The 20,589-nt window shown below is 34.1% G+C and overlaps 1 protein-coding gene across 1 annotated transcript in view; it reads left to right on the forward strand.

Moving 5' to 3' along the window:
- Positions 1-2,406: 2,406 nt before the first annotated feature.
- Positions 2,407-20,589, forward strand: part of LOC140596595 (MAM and LDL-receptor class A domain-containing protein 1-like) — a 75,095-nt gene continuing 56,912 nt past the window's right edge. Inside the window, exons 1-2 of the mRNA XM_072745124.1 lie at positions 2,407-2,584; positions 19,383-19,523. Of these exons, the coding sequence (XP_072601225.1) occupies positions 2,407-2,584; positions 19,383-19,523 (319 nt within the window). The remainder of the gene's footprint in view (positions 2,585-19,382; positions 19,524-20,589) is intronic.

Raw genomic sequence — 20,589 nt, forward strand, 5'->3', positions numbered from 1 at the left:
CTGTGAAAGCATCCAGGAGTGAAACTTAGCTCAGCCTTGGAGAAACAGCCAAGATTTAGAGAAAGTCCCTTAAGCTGAAAAATAAAGAAAAAATAGTGTTAATTTTCTCTCTAGTGATTGGAGTGGTGAAGAGATCTCAGATCTGGAGTTAAGAGATGGTATGGTCAGTAAACTGCCAGCAGAGTAATTTGGAAATATTATGGGGGAGAGCATGAGGGAAGGCATAGCAATGAACCTGGAAAGGCAAGCTGTGTTTGTAAGTCCTGCTAAGGAATATGACATCTACACTGATTTCAGAGGAAAATACATAGGAAGACATTTGTACTTTAAAATTATGACTGCAGGATGGGAAATGAGTGTGGGTGGCAGCAACATCTGGTTTGGGGTGTGGCTGAGATGAGAATTGATAGAGTCTTTACCTGAAATACAGAATGCAGACTAGATGGTTGATAGGTAGAGTGAGTGAGAGTAGCCCACGAATATTGTATACTTTCTTGGCAGCGAATGGGACAAGGTACGGTTCATTGAAATATAGAACATGGGTAATAGCTGGTTGGGTGGGTAGGAGAAGGGATGGAGAGTTTAGTTTTGGAGATTTAAGCTGCCTGTCTGTGTGGTGCATGTACATGTGTGTGTGCTCATAGAAAAGGCTCATAATAAAGATTTGAGGAAAATATCATATCAGGACTTCAGATATGGATTTAGGACAATGTATAGATTATGCTCATAATCACAAGAGTGACGAAAAAGCCTAGAAAATAATGTATCATCTGAGCAGAAAGATTAACATGGAACTATAAGGATAATCAACATTTAAGAGACACACAAAGGAGAAAGTAGATTAGGTATTAATATTTATTTATAAAACAGAGGTAAGGAGAAGAAATATTTTTGAAATTGGAGTAAAACACAGAACAAGGAAATGCCAGATTACATGGAGGGCTCAACAATAAGGCAACATGATGGATTTTCCTCCCAGAATCCTGGATGTCTATACTTTAGACTTTAATGTATATATATTGTGGGTCTTTTTTTCTAGAATATGGGGAAGATCTTACTTTCACAATATTTTTATTAAATGTGCAGATGCATGCTTGTCCCTGATCTATGGTCCTGAATGTCTCTACCTTCCCTAATTGCTTCCTATAGTCTCATCGGGTGTCTTGTTCCTTGCCATTATATTGCAGAAATAAAAGAGAGTAGTTGAAAAAGAACTTGGATGTGCCTTTAAGAAATCAAATATAAAAGAATATCTTCAATATTCAACTTCGTATAATTTCTATGGTTATGCAGCTTCATAGAATTTTATTATGAATACATTAGCGTGTCCTGAGCTTCAGTATACTGTTCATTCTGAATATGCATTCTGAAATCATGTTTCAGTTGTAGAAGTAGATTAAGATGAATTGACAAGAGGATCAGTGTGCTACAGAAGAAAGAACACTGCTCTCTGCAGTAGGAAATTTGAATTCTAGTTTCTAACACCAAATTAGTGTATTTTCTCATAAATACTCTTAACTTCTTTGGGCCTAAGTTATGTGATTTGTAAAACAGTGGCCTCTAATGTCCCTTCCACTTTTAAAATCCTGTGGTTCTCTGGGCACCTGGGAGACTCAGTCAGTTAAACATCTGCTTTCAGTTCAGGTCATGATTCCAGAGTCCTGGGATCAAGCCCCAAGTAGGGCTTCCTGCCCAGCAAGGAGTCTGCTTCCCCCTCTACCTCTGTCCCTCCCCCTCTCACCCCATTTGTGCTCTCGCTCTCTCGCGCTCTCTCTCTCTCAAATAAATAAATAAATTCTTTGAAAAAGTCCTGTGGTACAATCTAAGCAAGCAATGTGAAGTTTCCCTTCAATAACTATGGTACACATTTTGTGCTAATAGAGAAATTCTAATAATCGGACCTGAGATATTTGAATGAATTTTAGTGACCTCAATAATGTTCTAAATTACATGAATGTGATTAAGTAAGTATGGAAAGTAGTACAGAATGTTGCTGTGTTCCTTATAACTTTATTGTGGTCCTCTCCTGGCTCCCCGCTCCATTTATGTGCCTGCCCTTTGTTTCTTAAAATTTTCTTTCAGGAGATGACATGATCATAAAGGCTTAACTTGTTTAAATATGGTATACACAGGACAATAAATAATCCATGTTTTGCTAGATACAGAAATGGTGCAATTGCTCAAGCTAAATATTTTCTAAAGACACTCCTCTGAAAGAGTGAATGAACTGCTCTGGGAGTCATTTGTTAGGGTTGCAGATAGTTACCAAGAGTCTAGTGGTAAGAGGCAAATCTGGAAAATAAAGAGTACAGAAAAGAGAAAGAATGTTTCTAATTATGGATTCACCTATTATAATTGCCTGATTTCCCAGAGACATATCAAGTGATGCTCTTCTGCTTGGCCAAAATGTTAGCATTCTCAAGGAATGAAGCTTTTTGTTTCCTTTGGATTTCTTGTGTTTTCCTCTCTACATGGATTCAGCAAGGAACTGAAGCCTTTCAGTTTGGCAATGGCTTGTCCTTGCCTCCTGACAACGTGTGTGATTTCACAGATCAGTGTGAGGACAAGAGTGATGAACAGCCATGTAAGTGTGATTCTTTTCCTTTGTCCAATTTCAGTTCCCTGAACACCTTCAGACCAGGGGCTGATGGGCAGCCCAGGGAGATTCGGCTAGCTACCTGGCCCTCGTGGATTTCACTCATATGCCTTTAGCATAAATCAGAAACTCAAATATACTTTGCAATAAAGAGATGTGTTCACATACCAAAATTACTCTAATTAAACAATATCAAGCTGCTAAGATTCTAGGTGGAGGGAATGTATTTTAAACAGTTTTTACTGATTATAAAGGAGGAAATGATATGCAGTAATGTAGCTTTTAATATATGGAAGCAAAATTCAAAAGCAGCTCATTACTAAAGCTTTAAAATGCTTTGGTGGAAATGATGAGCTTAAATTTGGATTCAATATGGAGATGTTTGAAATGAATTTTAAGTTGCAGGAGTACATTTCATTTTTGCTTGTATGACGTTACCTCCAAGTGAGTTTTACCAATTGCACACAGAGTACAACACTGGCTTGTATCCTTTGATTCTGGGATGCAGGAAACTGCATGTGCCAGCTTCAGAGAGTGCAAGACCTCGATTCAGATCCTGCATGAACCATGTACTAATTGTGTGATCTTGAACCTCCATCTCATCACAAGAGATTGTAAAGTGAAATAAATTGACTCTCAGTGGCAGGAAAATGCTCCGTTGCTTATTGGTATCATATGAAAAAAGGAAACTGTTCACCACCCCAAGATGTGAGTAAAGACATGTATGTTTCTGTAGTTTCTCTTGCAATCTGACATCCTGAAGGAAAACTGCATTTCTCCATTGGAACAAGTGCAATCACTTTTCATAGACAATGTTTTCATGAAATGAAATGGGTTCATTGTTGGTTCATAATAACCTCTGATTCAATTATTTGGATCGACTAATTCTAGTATTTTCAAGCACCTTTGTCAAACAGATTTTCCAGTTTATATTCAGATACTATGTTAATTCATGTTGATAGAATTCTTTATTTTCTTCAGCTAAAATAAGTTTCTATGTATTCAGTCTTGCTATTGTTGGCCTTCTACTTACATATTCACTTGTTATTACATTAGAACGAGAAGATTGAATCCTGAAAAATTTCTTCTCTGTGGAAGAAAACAAGCTATTGATTTGTCTCCCATAGTTTGGGATGGCGATCATTCTATTAGTAACTGCTAAATACCGAATACAACCGAAGACAGGGATTCATTTATATTTGTCCAATTTGCCCAGAGAGGCTGAATGTGGGTGTGCTGCCCTTTCTCTGACCTGTCTGGGAAAGCCCTTGCTATTCTTTGGTGAGCAGCAAAGAGGAACCACTTGGATGGTTTGACAAGAAGTGCAAAGTCCCTTCTCTTACTAATCTCTGTGAGGCTTCCTTTAGCACGCTTGCTGTGATAACATGCATGGTCCTGCTTGGGGAAAAGGTTAATGTGGAAGAGGAGAAAGCTGCTGAGTGCAAAAGGTCTCGGCTGCATGGCAAATTCTAATAACTTGCGGCCGTGGAGGGAAACGAAGGAACAGATCTGTCGAATAAACAGATTTCATTTTAAATGTTACATTAGGAGATCACCTTTTGGCTTTTTCACTTTTCATTTTCATTTCTGAGAACTATCCGCTTTGGTATTTTATTTAAAATGTGGACCATAATCTGTAGATAAAATTGAGAATCACTTTGAAGTGTGAGTTTCTTCCGTATACCACAGGAGGCGAAAATACTGTGCAGGAATAATGATGGCCAAGCAGTTTTTTTCATAAAAATTTGTGACGTTAAAACTTATGGATGAGTTTTTTTTTTTAAAGATAACTTTGGAATGATGTTAAAATAGTGCCTTTTTGAAAACAAAAAATCAACCAGGGCCCCTTTTTAGCATCCAAATGGTGTGACCTTTAAAGAAATAGATTACCATGCTGACTTTTTGTAATGAAATTGGCCTCATTGAAGTTGAATTTCAGATGCTACTGATTCTATTAATAGGTTTTTGAGAATTTTCCTATTACATGATGGTCCTCTTTTTCAGAATACTTGAACCTTTGTTTTAAATTGGAATTTATTTTAAAGAGACTGAATCTTTACAGTGAAGTAAATTCTATTTATACAAGATATTGAGCATTTAATATGTAGTGATTAAGAAAAATAATTTTCAGGTTTAACAACTGTTTGGTTCCAGTGTTGACAAGAACCTCTCTTCATTATAATTTACTGATGTCCTGAGCCAGGGAAATAAATCATGGTTCCAAACATTGCATTGTCTGCTTCCATGCTGATCACCATTGCCTAGTCTCCCTTATTCTCTTTGATTTATATTTGTTTATTTAAAGATCTGAGCCATTATATCAAGTACAGAGAGAGTCTAGCTTCTCTCCTAGCAATTTCTCAAAATTATTTGGTATACAAAGGCTTTACCTTGTGCATTTTTGCTTAACAATAAATACAGTAGTCTTGCTTATATTGCTACCATTCAGATCCAAGTAAACCAGAAGAGTATAAACTACTGTTGAGATATATCCCATGAAATGGATCCTCACCTGTTGAGGTGCTGCCAGAAAATATTTTTAGATAATTGCTTTTGCATACCTGAAGTCAGTAGTAAAATTAACTGTTACATACATTCACTTTTAGAGCTAACTCATGACTCAAAAGAAAAAAAAATGTATTCAGTTAATCTGACATTTTTTCTCTCCTACCTACCTACTTGCCACACCTAGGAACTTTCCATTTGGTCTAGTATTTTTATAAGGAGATAGGAATCTATTTTTGTACTTTGATTTGATGGAATATGTCATAAGATTTTGAGATTTTACCTTATTTCTTTTACAAACCTTTTGGATTTAGGGACAATAATTTTTTTCAAAAGGTAGTTACTTCATATAAATCTAAATTTATGAGAAATATGTAAAAAAAATTACCTTAGGGGTGCATTCTCAAAATCTGAGAGGTGATAGTGTTTAATTAGGTGATGCTAAGTACAAATGTTATTTCTTCAAAGGATGACATGTCAACTACTTTAAAAAAGTAATTGGTTCATTGAATTATTTGAAAGTAAAGAATTAATAAATTAAAATGTGAGATTTCATTCACAATGCTTATCTTATTACTATATTGTATGCAAAATGTTTGTTGCATATTTTCATGAAACAGCCAAAAATCCTAAGCAAAATGTCTGTTTGGGCTACTCTAACAAATACCATATACTGTGTGGCCTAAGTAAAAAGAACACTTAATTCTCATGGTTCTGGAGGCTGAGAAGTCTAGGATCAAAGTACTGGCAGATTTGGTGTCTGATGAGGACTCCTCTGGTTTGCAGAGAGCTGTTTCTTCTTTTTGTTTTTAAAAGAATTATTTACTTATTTGAGTGAGAGAGTGCACATGTACAGAGTAGGGGAGGGACAGAAGGAGAGGGAAAGAGAGTCTCCACACTAAGCAAGGAGCAGGACATGGGGCTCAATATTAAGACCTGGAGATCATGACCTGAGCAGAATCCAAGAGTCTGACACTCAACAACCCAGGTGCTGCTGCAGATAGCTGTTTTTTCACTGTGGCTTCACATGGTGGGGAGAGAGAGAGTTTTGGTTTCTCTTCCTCTTCTATAAAAGCATTAATTTCATTATCCACCTCTAAATACGTTAACCCCGGGGATTAGGATTCAACATAGGAATTTTGAAGGGATACAGATATTTAGTCCATAGCACAATAAAATCTAAGAAATATAATAAATGTATAGAGCTTAGCTGAAGAAAATTATACAAAATTACTGATGTATGGAAGAAAGACTCATGACAAGACTATTTTCTTAACAGAGTGTTTCAGTAGTGTAAATATATACATTTTCACAGTTATGAAATCAATCTAGTTAAATTCTAAAACAGGATATCACCATGATAAATTCTGGAATCTGATTAAAGTGACTTACAAGTTTATCCAGAAAAATGAGTGAAAACAGCTAGAAAGAGGGAGAATCAAATGATTAAAATGGGGAATAACTTTTATTAGTAGGTTTATAATAGGTATCATGTAAACTATTCCAAAATGTGAAAGTTCAAAATAAGAAAAGAATCTGATTGCTATAAATATTAAGATTTCTATATATAAGGAATATTAAGAAATATAATATCTATCATATATTAAAAAATAATAGTGGCATTCCAAGTCAGTTTATAGCACTCCCTATAAGCCGAGCACTGCTAAGAAATTTCCATAGAGTATCTCATTTAATCTTCACCAAACATCAAAATAGTAATAACTATTATTGTTCTCAATTTACAGCTTGGAAAAAAGAAGCTCAGATTAAGTAAACTAAAATGCCAAGGGATACAGAGTTATTCAGTGGAGAAACTGGAATTCACAACCAGTTTTGTCTGATTCTGGAACCCTTAATTATTTTTTTAAGATTTTATTTATTTATTTGAGAGGGACAGAGAAAGAGAGAGAGAAAGAGGGAGAATGCACAAGTGAGGGGGGTGCAGAGAAGCAGATTCCCCACGAGCTGGGAGCCCAAGGTGGGGCTCCTTCCCAGGACACTGAGATCATGACCTGAGCCAAAGGCAGACACTTACCAACTGAGCCACCCAGACGCCCCCCTGGAATCCTTAATTCCAACCACCATACAACACTGACTATGTTTTCATTTGTTACAAATGAAAATTAGGCAATTTTATGAAACAAATTTCTTATTTACTTCACACATCAAAGTTTCCAAAAGGTAACGTGTTAAACGTAGAAAATAAAACCGTAGTCTTTATTATTCTTTACAGTAAGTCTTGAAGTCAGGAAAAGTTTCTCTTTGCTTTGAGGTGTAATAAATCCTCAAAATATATTTGTTGAAATTGGTATGGAATAAATATTTGAATGAGGAAAGGCCTTTTTATGCATTACATGTAAGAAGAAAGTACAAAAATCAGAAAATTAGAATATATAAAATAACAGTTTTAATGTATCAAGAGCATTGTAAATAAAATGAAAGAGGAACAATGTTTTCAATGTATTTGACAAATAGTTATCTTCCAGGTAAATATATCAAATAAAAGATGCATTATCTCACAGAAATATGGGTAAAATTCCTGAAAAAGCAATTCACAAAACTTACAGAAAGGGAAACAACCATATATGATGAAGTGATCAACTTCACTGTTAATCATGTGCACAGTTGAAAATCAGAAGCTTCCAATATTTTAAAAATTAAATACACATAAATTACTTAAAAGAATGTCCATGGTTGTGAAGGGTATGAAAAAATAGCATTTTTATATACTGTAGGCAAGGGTGTTAATAAAATCTTACATTTTTGATAATATCTTTGAAATATGAATAAAGATTTTAAAAGTGTTCATGCCCTTTGGCTAGTAATTTCATTTTTAGGAATGTATTCTAGGAAAAAATTTAGAAAGAGTTCATGTCAAAAGTCTCATCACAGCACTATTTAAGATGGTGGAGATTTGAAATAATATAATTTTATAATATTAGGTCAATGCTTAAATAAGTTATGATACATCTTTACCATGGACATTTGTGTAGCCATCTGTCAATTTTTGGTGCTATTCAAAAATGGGGAAAAGCTCATGATATATTGTCAAAAGAAAAGTTATGATTACTGATCAATGCATACTCTTAAAAATAGTGTGGCAATTGCATAAAATACTAGGTAGAAAAATGTCTAGGTGTTAGACTTAAAAGTGACTTTTCTTTTTTTGTACATATTTATATTGCAACTTTTCCAAAATAGGATTTGTTGCTTTAAAAAATCAGAATAAAATGGCACTTTAAAATTAATAAAAAGCTTTCTATTAACTGCTCTATTCTGTTTATTATAGAAATGAAAGCAAAAAAAAAAAAAAAAGAAAGAAAGAAATGAAAGCAAAGTCATATTAGACCTGTAGGCCACATTGATGCCAAGCAGAATTCCTTTTTTCTATTTTGCCTTTTAATTCTCAAAACTCAACTGTGATATATGATTGACAGTGAAGTGATCACTTCAACATATGTGTTTTTTTTTTCTTTCTGTGTTTTGTGAATTGCCTTTTCGGGAATTTTATCCATATTTCTATGAGATAACTTCTATGAGATAATAAATCTTTTATTTAATATATTTACCTGGAAGAAAACTATTTGTCAAATATATTGAAAGCATTGTTCCTCTTTCTTTTTATTTACAATGCTTTGTTACACTCAATCTGTTATTTTATATATTCTAAATTTCTGATTTTTGTATTTGCTTCTGCCTGGATATCACAGGCATAACTGCAAGCTCAGAACTCTACTGTGGGCTCCACTGGCGGTTGCAAACAGTGAGAATTTTTCCTCCAGTTGGGTGATGAGCATTCAGGAGGGCACGTGATGTGATGAGTACTGGGTGTTACACACCACTGATGAATTATTGAACTCTACCTATGAAACTAATGATGTACTGTATGTTGGCTAATTGAATATAAATAAATAAATAAATAAATAAATAAATAAATAAATAATAGAAAAGGAGTGTAAAATACAGCCTTCTAGTTATGGAATGATAGGTCATGGGGATAAAAGGGACAGCATAGGGAATATAATCAATGATATTGTAACAGCATCATATGGTGACAGATGGTAGATACACTTGTGAGGAAAGCATAATGTATGTGTTGAATCATTGTGTTGTACACCTGAAACAAATGTAACATTGGCTGCCAACTATACTCAAATAAGGAAAGGTTTAACCAGAACAAAAGAGAATTATCTTAATTGGGTCTAAATCCCTATTTAATGGGGTCTAACGGGTCTAATCCGCAGAGGAATCCCCATTTTGAGGGAGTTGGATAAAATATACTGATGTGGTTTCAGAAGGGAACAGATCCTCATTCCAGAATTCTAGTCCTTAAAATGACCCAAGAGTGTTTTAGGTTCTAGATTCATAAGACCTGTACAAAAATACCTAAAATCTTCAAAGGCTCCAGTCTGCCTACATGGCTGTTATCCTTCCAGAGCTGCCAACAGTTTCATTAATATTTTGAAGGAGGTCATAGAAAAGCAAAATATTAACTTCATGAGGACAGGAAATTTACCTTATTCACTCCATTTCCTAGAAGACTGGTACATAGAGTCAATAAGTGTAAGATAGACTGAGTAATTACTGGTTTGCTAACTGGCTGGATTTGTCAGCTGCACTGTTTTCCTTCATTGTGGAATTCAATACAACCACTCAGTCCTGCAATGTAGTCTGCTCTTGTTTTGCTGCTCAAGTGTGCAAATTGACATCATCCAAGGAGGACATTAAGTTTATGAGTTCCCTTAAAAAATGTCAGGCACCTAAAAAAAAAAAAAAAAAAAAGTCAGACACCTGTTGACATCAATTGGCAAACTGTTTCTTCCACAAGCAAAGTATCTTCTGAAGCCCAAATATATACATAGCTAGAATTTCTGCAATTCTTGTTACCCCACATGCCTTTTCTGTTTGTCAATAAACATCATTTCTAGGGGAGCAGGTTGACACTAAAGGCTCAGCTAGGAATCTTAAGAGAAGGGTAGCATTCTGTTGTCAAATTACCAGATTTATGAAAGCAAGAACCTTGAATCAAAGCTTTTAAATGAGTTTCCATGAAAAAAATGGGAATAATATAATACAATGTTATTTATTACCCAGAAATAATTGTGACTTTACAGTGAATAAGTCTTCAAATGCTTGATTGGATTTAGAAGAAAAATTTTACTTATTTTGAAAGAAATTAAAAATCTGTTTAGGGAAAAAAATATGACAAGAGTTTTTTTTCCCCCTAAATTAGTTTATGTGATGCAGAGTTTCTTCATGCAAGATGATATAACTTTCTATTAGAGTCCTTGTATTCACCATTATAGAAACTACTGAAAAGCCATAAGGTACCTTGGCTAAGCTGCTCCTCTGGAATGGAAAATTATATGTAAATAGCTATGCAACATTTATAATACTCGAGTGAATACTGCTGCAGACTGGAGTTAATGCCATGCCTTGTCAATATTTCTTCAGAAATCACCAGACACAAACACGCCTTTGAACTTCTTTGAAGGTTATTAATCCTAAAACAATGTTAAAATTAAAATAAGGTTTCACAGTCCTTTTCTCATTGTCTTAGATACCATCAATGACTCAGCTCACAATCTCAATGTCAAAGACAGTCTCAATGATTTGAGAATAAAGGTGACTATAAGATAAAGAATCCATCCAAAAATAATATTGGATAATTCTGGTGTGAGCCACGAGAGTGCTAATTCCATTTGCTATCACATAACTTTGTGAGTTAGGGTTTTTCCTGTTTTTGTCTCAATGAAAATGTTAAAATTAATTCAGTGTGAAAGATAAATATTTCCTTGTAAAGATTAATTAATATTTTTAATTTTCCAGGCCAAATAATAGCAATCTTTCCTTGAAATTTACTTTTGAGTGTAATTAAATTTTACTTTTATTTAATTGGAATATTTTAGATTCATCTCATCCTTTGTAGGAACTGGCCATTAATTTTTACATTAAATGAGAGTGAGAGACAATTTTTTGTGAAAATGTTTTTATCTACATGAAGGAAATAATTTTCTAAATAGAAAAATGAATGGTATGTAAAATACTGTGGTAATGTAATACCTAGATTTTCTCAAAATTGGAAGGAACTAAAAACACTTAAGAAACTTGGAATAGAACAAAATTAGTGCAATAAAGGCTATATACGAAAAACCCATAGCTAACATCATACTCAATGGGGAAAGATTGAAAGCTTTTTCTCTAAGACCTGGAACATCTTTCATCTCTTCTATCAACATAGTACTGGAGGTCCCAGCCAGAGCATTTAGACAAGAAAAGTATCCAGATTGGAAATAAATAAGTGAAATCATCTGTTCACAGAAAATGTGATCTTAATGTAGATAACTCTAAAGATTCTTTAAAACAAAAACAAACTTGTTGGAACAAATAAACAAATTTAGCAAAGTTGCAAGATACAAAATCAATACCCCAAAATCAGTTGTGTTTCTGTACACTAATGAACAATATGGAAAGGAAATTAAAAAAACACTCCATTTACAGAAGCATCAAACAGAATGAAATATTTAGGAATCACCTCAACAGATACAGAAAAATCACTTGATAAAATTCAACATCCATTTATGATAAAAAACAAAATGGTTATAGAAGGAATGTACAACAACATAATAAAGGCCATATATGACAAACTTCCAGCTAACATCATACTCAATGGGGAAAAACTGAAAACTTTCCCTCTAATATCAGGAAAGATTTTCCTATAAGATAAGGATTCCCACTCTTGCTACTTCTATTCAAAATAGTGCTGGAAGTACTGGCCACAGCATCTAGACAAGAAAAAGAAATAAAAGGTATCTAAATTGGAAAGGAAGAACTAAGACCGTCACTATTGTCAGATGACATGATACTGTATATAGAAAATCCTAAAGATTACACACACACACACACACACAAACACACAAACATTAGAACTACAAAATGAATTCAGTAAAGTTGAAGGATACAAAATTAATATACAGAAATCTGTTGTGTTTCTACAAATAACAAACTATTAGAAAGAGAAATTAAGAAAACAGTCCAGTTTACAATTGCATCAAAAAGAATAAAATACCTAGGAATAACTTCAACAAAGGTGGTAGAAGACCTGCTCTGAAAGTATAGAATAAAACATTGATGAAATTGAAGGTGATACAAATGAATAGAAAGACATATTATGTTCATGGATTAGAAAAATAAATATTATTAAATGTCCATAGTACCCAAAGCAATTTACAGATTCAGTGCAATTCCTATCAAAATACCAGTGGCATTTTCCACAGAACTAGAACATATAAAGCTAAAATTTGTGTGGATCCACAGAAAAACCCAAACATCCAAAGCAATCTTGAGAAAGAACAAAGCTAGAGGTATCATGCTTCCAGATTTAAAGCTATACTACAAAGCTTTTATAATCAAAACATGGTGCTGCAGACACAAAAACAAACATAAATCAATGGGACAAAATAGAAGGTCCAGAAATAAATGAATACTTATATAGTCAATTAGTATATGACAAAGAAAGCATACACCATGAGGAAAAGACCGTTTCTTTAATGGATTGTGTTGGGAAAATTGGATTGCTACATGTAAAAGAATGAAAATGGAACACTTTTATATATAACATATACAAAAATGAACTAAAAATGGATTAAAGACTTAAGTGTAAGACCTAAAACCAGAAAACTCCTGGAAGAAAACATAGGCAGTAAGCTCTTTGACAGGTCTTACAAATACTTTTTTGTATCTGTTTCCTTAGGCAAAGACAGCAAAAGCAAAAATAAACAAATGGGACTACATCAAAAGAAAAAGCTTTTCCACAGTGAAGGAAAGCATTAGCATAATGAAAGAACAACTAACGGAATGGGAGAAGATATTCACAAATAATATATCTGATAGGGGTTAACATTTAATATATATGAAAAACTCATACAGTGCAATATCAAAAAACAAACATTCTAATTAAGAACATTTTTCCAAAGAAGACATACATTTGGCTGATGGGTACGTAAAAAGATGCTCACCATCACTAATCAGGGAAATGCAAATCAAAACAACAATGAAATACCATCTCACACCTGTCAGAATGGCTATTATCAAAAGATAATAAGTAACAAATGGTGAGAATGTGTGGAAAAGGGAGTCCTTCTACACTGTTGGTGGGAATGTAAATTGGCACAGTTACTGTGGAAAACAGTATGGAAGTCTCTCAAAAAGCTAAAAATAGAACTATCATATGATCCCCAAATTCCACTTCTAGGTGGTTATTTAAAGAAAATGAAAAGACTAATTTAAAAAGATATATGCACCCCTATCTATGTTCATCACAGCATGATTTACAATAGCCAAGATATGGAAGCCACCCATATCCACTAATAGATGAATGATAAAAAGATGTGGTATGTATATATAATGAAATATTACTGAGCCATAAAAAAGAACGAAATCTTGTCATTTATAAAATGGATAAACGTAAAGGGTATTATGCTAAGTGAAATAAGTCAGACAGAGAAAGACAAATACCATATGGTTTTATGTATGTGGATTCTAAAAAGCAAAATGAGTGAATAAACAAAACAAAACAGAAACAGACTTGTAGACGATAAACTGTTAGCTGCCAGAGGGTAGAGGAATGGGGAAATGGATGAAATGTTTGAAGGGAATTAAGAGGTACAGTCTTGGGAAGTGGGTGGGGGGATGGGATAATTGAGTGATGGGCAGTAAGGAGGGCACTAGATATAATGAGCTCTGGGTATTATATGCAATTGATGAATTGCTAAACTCTACCTTGAAACTAATAATACACTATATATTAACTAACTTGAATTTAAATTTAAAAAGAGGTATAGTATTCCAGTTATAAAATATAAAATAAATAAGACATGATGTAATATACAACATAGGGAATATAGTCAATAATGTAAAATTTCGTATGATGACAGATGACAACTAGGCTTATTGTGGTGATCATTTTGTAATGTGTTTAAATATTAAATCACTAAGTTGTACACCTGAAACTAACATAATATTCTATGTAAATGATACTTCAATAAAAAGTACATACTTTGCCTCTAAAAAATAAAGCATAACCAAGGAGACAACCCATATACCTAGAAAAGTAAACATTGTTGCTGAAAGAAATTAAAGAAGACACAAATAAGTGGAGAGACATCTCATGTTCATGGATAGGAAGATTCAATATTGTTTAGATGTCAATATTACCAAAAGTCATGTACAGAGTCAATATAACCCCTATCAAAATCCCAAGAATATTTTCTGCAGAAATAGTACAATCCATTCCAGAAAGCATATGGAATCTCAAAGGATGCCAAATAACCAAAACAACCTTGAAAAATAACCAAGCTATTTCCTGATTTCAAAACTTATTACAAAGCTATGGTAATTGAAAGAGTGTGGCATTGGCATAAAGACAGACATGGGCCAATAGAACAGAATAGAGAGCCAAGAAATAAGTTTTTATATGTGGGCAAATAATTTTTGATGAGGGTGTCAGGACCATTCAGTGGAGAAAGAACAGCCTTTTCAACAAATAGTGTTGTAAAAACTGTATATCTATGTGCAAAAAGATTAAAGTTGGATCCTTGCCTTCTACCATATACAAAATTAACTCACATACAAAATTAATTCAGTGGATTGAAAACCTAAATGTAAGGAAACTATAAAACTCTTAGAAAAAAAACACAGAGGAAAAGCTTCATAATACTGGATTTGGCAGTAATTTCTTAGATGACATGAAAACCATATATATCAAAAGAAAAACTAGATAAATTAGAATTCATCAAAATGAAAAACTTTTGTGTATCAAAGGACAAAAAGGACTATAAAGATGAAAAGGCAACCCATTGAATAAGAGAAATTATTTGCAAATCATATATCTGATATGAGATTGATAATGCACAATATATAAAGATCTCTCTCAATTCAACAAAAGCAACAAACAACCAGATTTAAAAATGGGCAAAGGACTTGAAAAGATATTTTTCCAAAGACAATATACAAATGTGCCTAGGCACATGAAAAGATGTTCAATATCACTGATCATTAAGGAAAAGCAAATCAAAACCAAAATGAGATACCACCTCATATCCATTAGAATGGCTATTATAAGCAAACAAAACCCAACCAATATCAGGTGTTGGTAAAGATGTTGAAATATTGGAACACTTGTGCACTTTGGTGGGAATGTAAATTTTTTTTAGCTTTTCTGTGAAATAGAATGGCAACTTCTCAAATAATTAAAAATAGAATTATCACATGACACAACAATTCTACTTCTGGAGATATATCCAAAAGAAATGACAGCAGGGAGTCTAATAGATATTTATACTCCAGTGTTGGTAGCAGCATTATTCCCAATAGTCAAAAGGTGAAAGCAACCCAAATACCCATTCAGAAGGTGAATTGGATAAACAAAATGTGGTATATATGTAAAAAGGAATATTATTCAGTTTCAAAGAGGAAACGAATTCTGACATATGCTATAACATGGATGAAACTTGAGGACATAATACTAAGTGAAATAAGCAAGTCACAAAAGGACAAATACTGTATGATTCCACTTACATGAGGTATATAGAGTAGTCAAATCCATAGTGACAGAAAAGAAGGGTGGGTGCCAGTAAAATGATGGACTGGGGGAGGAGAGAATGGGTTGTCAGTGTTTAATGTATATGGAATTTCAGTTGGAAAAAATGAAAAGCTCAGGGGTTGGATGGTGGTGATGGTTGCATAACAACGTGAATGTATTTAATACCACAGAGCAGTCCTAAGAATGGTTAAAAGGTAAATTTTATGTCATGTATATTTTGCCACAACTTTTCAGAAAGAGCAGGACTCGTTGTTAAGACTACAATTGGACCTCATAGATTTTTTAAGAGGAAGAGAGATATGCATTAGTAATATAGGCCCAGGCAAAATTGTGAGATATGTGGTTTGCATTTAATATCTTTGCATCTCCCTTTCTAGATTTTTCCTAATTCTTCTATTTTTTTCTGTCTTCTAAGAACTTTTTATTGTGATGATCTATCCCTACCATCCTTAATTCTGAGTTCTGCACCATTACCACTACTTAAATTTTATTCTATTCTTACTCATTTTTTCAGAAGTATGCCCTAAATTAACTGTCACTTGGGGATATAATATAATATTTTTCTGCCCGTGAAGGTGTTAATGATTGAATCTAAGAGAAACTCTTCAGTGAATTTTAAATGAGAGAGTCTGGCACTGGGGATAATTTGGCCTTCCAAAGAACCTCAGATCACAACGTGGAGACACCCTCCCTCTTTGACTATAGTACGCCCCACCTTTGGGATCACAAAATTGAAAAAAATGAGTTCCACGTATTCAAAAAGCCCAGGAACATGGATTCTACTGATAAGTTCCTGCACACCATTCCTCATTGTTCCATATCCTATCGAATTGTGGCCTTAGTCAACACAATTTAGTGATGGCTGTGGTAGCAGAAATCTCTATGCAGGCAGATTTTAGCATAGCAAATGGTTTCAGATTTGAATGTAGATGTGTGGCATATGGAATTAAAAGGCAAATCAGCTCCAGGGCAAGAAACATTGTTCAAATGGTTTAAAATATGCATTTCTCTGTTGGGGGAGAATAAATAGAAATTTTTTCGTTGCAGTTATTGAATAATCTAGCGGTTATTAGAAGTTTGTGGTTTTTATAAGAAACACTTGAAAATGTATGCTCATTAGATTCATTTTATAACAAAAAGAACCCCTGTTGAGATTATTCAGAAAGAAAAAAAGCATTCTGTTTAGCTATTTTTCTAGTTTTAACACTTCCAGAAATCATTATGATTATCTTTCTGTATTAAAAAGAACAAAATATCATGAACAGACATCAACTAATTGTAATGCAAAGTAATTTCTTGGTATTTAAAAAGTGTTTGACACTTATGTGAGGATGTATGTACATTTCATATACATAATCACTGAAATATGGTGATAAAAAATTTTAGAGTATTTTAGAATCACAAATAGATTGTAAAAATTGCTAGGAACTATAGGAAACTTGAAGATATATTTATGCAGATACATATGCATAACTAATATACTATGCTAGTTCAATTAGCATAGCTAATTGAATGACACGCACACATATATACAAATAATTTTATAATTTAGTTCATTTTTTTGTTCAACCAGATTCTCCAGATCACGAGAGGTCCATGAGGTAATAATTGGGATATTCCAGCTATTCTAAATATTTCAAAGGCCTTATAGCAATTGTAAATTTAGCCATGGTATGATTTACAGACTAATAAAATTTCTTAGCTTTTGGATAGAATGACATCAATTCTGTCTGGAAATACCGGTTCCCTCAAGCTGACTAGAAATTCTGATAGACCTCTAACTCTGGATTTTTGATCAAAATAGGACAGTGGACTAATAATTAGGCCTCAGAACAGAGCTTTAAGAACTCATGTTCTGAAGTCAGAAAGACTAGGGTTCTAATCTTAGCCCCAGCACTCACTAGCTGTCCTATGTTGGGCAGTTACTTTATGTCCATAACACATAGTCTAAGTTTCCTCACTTTTTAAAAGATTTTAATTAATTAATTAGGTAATTAATTTGAGAGTGCACATGTGTAGGGGGAGGGCAGAGAGAGAGGCAGACTCCCTGCTGAGCACGGAGCCCTACCTGGGACTCTATCTCAGGACCCTGGGATCATGACCCGAGTCCAATGCAGATGCTTAACTGACTGAGCCGCCCAGATGCCCCAGCTTCCTCACTTTTTTTAAATAAAGACTTTATTTATTCATGAGAGACGACACACACACACAGAGGCAGAGACACAGGCAGAGGGAGAAGCAGGCTCCCTGTGGGGAGCCCGATGTGGGATTCGATCCCAGGACCCCGGGATCATGACCTGAGCCAAAGGCAGATGCTCAACCACTGAGCCACCCAGATGCTCCAGCTTCCTCACCTTTACAATGGAGAAAAAAAAATGCCTGCTTCATAAGGCTGTTGTAAGGAATAAATCAACTACTGCAGGTACAATGAATGCCTAGCACAGAACAAACTACCTCGATAAATTGTAGCTATTAAGATTCCTGTTATTACAGAATACAGTTGGTCTATGAAATCTTTCAAGATAAGGATCTAGGAATAAAATAAATGAAATAGAGCATTGGTAATAAACCGAGTTTACTTAACGTCATTTAAAAGTGGTGTTTCTGAGTCAGCTTTCAATACTCATATGTATGATCTCAGGAACATGATCCATTATTATCAAATAATATTTTGCCCAAAATGTGCTTAAGTAAAAATTATGATTTTGTGACTGGGTTGCCAACACCGCCTCAATATTCACCAGCATATTTCCTCCCACAGTGGCTAATGCAACCAGTCAGGGAAGGACAAACTTGTCAAAAAAAAATCTCCACCGTTGCTAAGAACTATCACCCATCAGGGGCTATTTATGTTTGAGATAACCTATTTTTGAGAGAATGATATTTGCAGATGTTGGATAATGAAATAAAACCCTACCTGGTGGTTATTGTAAACAAGCAAATGTCCAAATCCTTCAGCTTCTGCCAAGCCTCTTAGATCCCTTAAACTTGGAAATAAAAACAAAAAGAACCCCAGAAATAGTCTGTTGTTGATAGAAGCACCAAGAATTCTAGGAACATTGATATTCAACAGGAAGGTGCTTATGTTTTGTTTAACACCAGGGGTGCCTCCCAGCCAAGGATGGTTGACTTTTAGTGGGAGGGTCCTCATATTCCATCTGCCCACACCTGAGACTCTGATATGCCTGGGAGGCTGGAATATCCAGGTGGAGTTGAAAGTATGATCTTAATAATAATTCCTCATATTTTATGGTTCTAAGAGTTGTATTTTATATAAATTATGTCATTAGATTCTCATAGCAATCATCTGAGGGAGAGAGGGCAGGATGTCATTATTCTAATCTTACAAGGGAAGAAAAGGGCTTGCTATGGTTAAGTGGCTTAGCTAAGGCACTCGGGTAATAGGAGACAAAACCAGGATTAGATCCTCAGTCCTCTGACCTCGCGTGGCCTTCTTTCTGTTTGACCACACTGGTTTTTGTGTGTGGCGATTTATTAGAATGTCATGTGCAAAAAAGCTTTGCATTAATAAAGTAGACTTAAAATGTGGAAAATAATCCTTATGTTAATCTACATTTGCCATTTGTTGCTAAGCTGTTTTTTTTTTCCCTATTATTGTCTGATTTCTTAAGAAGCCAAATGGGATTGTGAAAGCTAATTTCTTTTTTCTCTCATTAGGTTCCAATTATGAAAGATGTGATTTTGAGAGTGGTCTCTGTAATATGACACGAGATCAGAGTTTGCAACTTGGTTGGACAAAAAGAAATGGGATGACTGGTCTCTCACCTCCACTTTATGATCACAATGGTGATATGTCTGGTAAATGCTTTGAATTTTTTCTGTTTGCTTCTTTCTTCCTTGTCAAGTGGTTGACTATGGCAGAGGAATGTTGGCTGATATTTAGATGTCAATTGTTATAATTTCTAATATTATGCATTCTTTAAACATTTTCAGGTTATTTATGATATAAAATATCACACTGGATTCTCATTACTTGCATTCCTGGGATCCTGAAGGTCTATCTAGACAATAATTGGGGGTATTCTAGCTGTTTTGGCTCTTTATGGAAAATGTAAAATTTAACATGATAGTACTATATAGGTTAATTCATTAAATTATTTTTGCCTATATTGCTTTTGGCTATACTGATTTTAGCTCTAATAACACTTGTTTTCTCAGGCTATCTAGAGAGCTCTGATCAGTTGCTCACTAACCTTTGAGGTGGCTCTGGAGCCAGACATTTATTCATTCCTTTATTTGATAATTAATGAACTTCATTCATTCACCATTTTATACCAGGTGATTAAGATATTTTAGTGAGCAATAATCAACTCTGTGCCTTCCCTCATCGGATGGGCTTACACGTGATATGAAAAAACAATGTAGTATATTGCCTGGTATAACTAATTGAAGGCTGGTGATTTTTTATAAAAATGATACTTCTCTCAAATAAATACACCCTAATTAGAAATGTGAGTATTTTCCCTAGAGATAATTTAAATCAAACCAACGTTCAGGTATCAGGTATTAATTGTTTGGAGATGTTTACATAAATACTACACATGTGGATTAGAATCCCAGTTCCATCACTTAGTAGCTGTATGATCTTGAACAATTTACTTTAAGCCATGGTTTTCTCAACTCCAAGAGGGACAATGATGATACTTAGTTCATAGGTAGTTGATGTAGGAGCTAAATGAGATATTGTTGGTAAAACTTGCCATGAAACATCTGACATTCAAAAAAAGTTGATATTTGGTACATTTCTGGATAATTTTGGTGTTCCTAAATTTCACTTCTAGGTAAGTGAACTGGAGTTTATTACTTTGCTTGGCTTTGATGGCAAAAATACTTCTTTGTAAAAAAATCTTTGACACTTGTTAGG

The sequence above is a fragment of the Vulpes vulpes genome, chromosome 2 (assembly GCF_048418805.1).
Source record: "Vulpes vulpes isolate BD-2025 chromosome 2, VulVul3, whole genome shotgun sequence".
In the NCBI taxonomy this organism is placed as follows: domain Eukaryota; kingdom Metazoa; phylum Chordata; class Mammalia; order Carnivora; family Canidae; genus Vulpes; species Vulpes vulpes.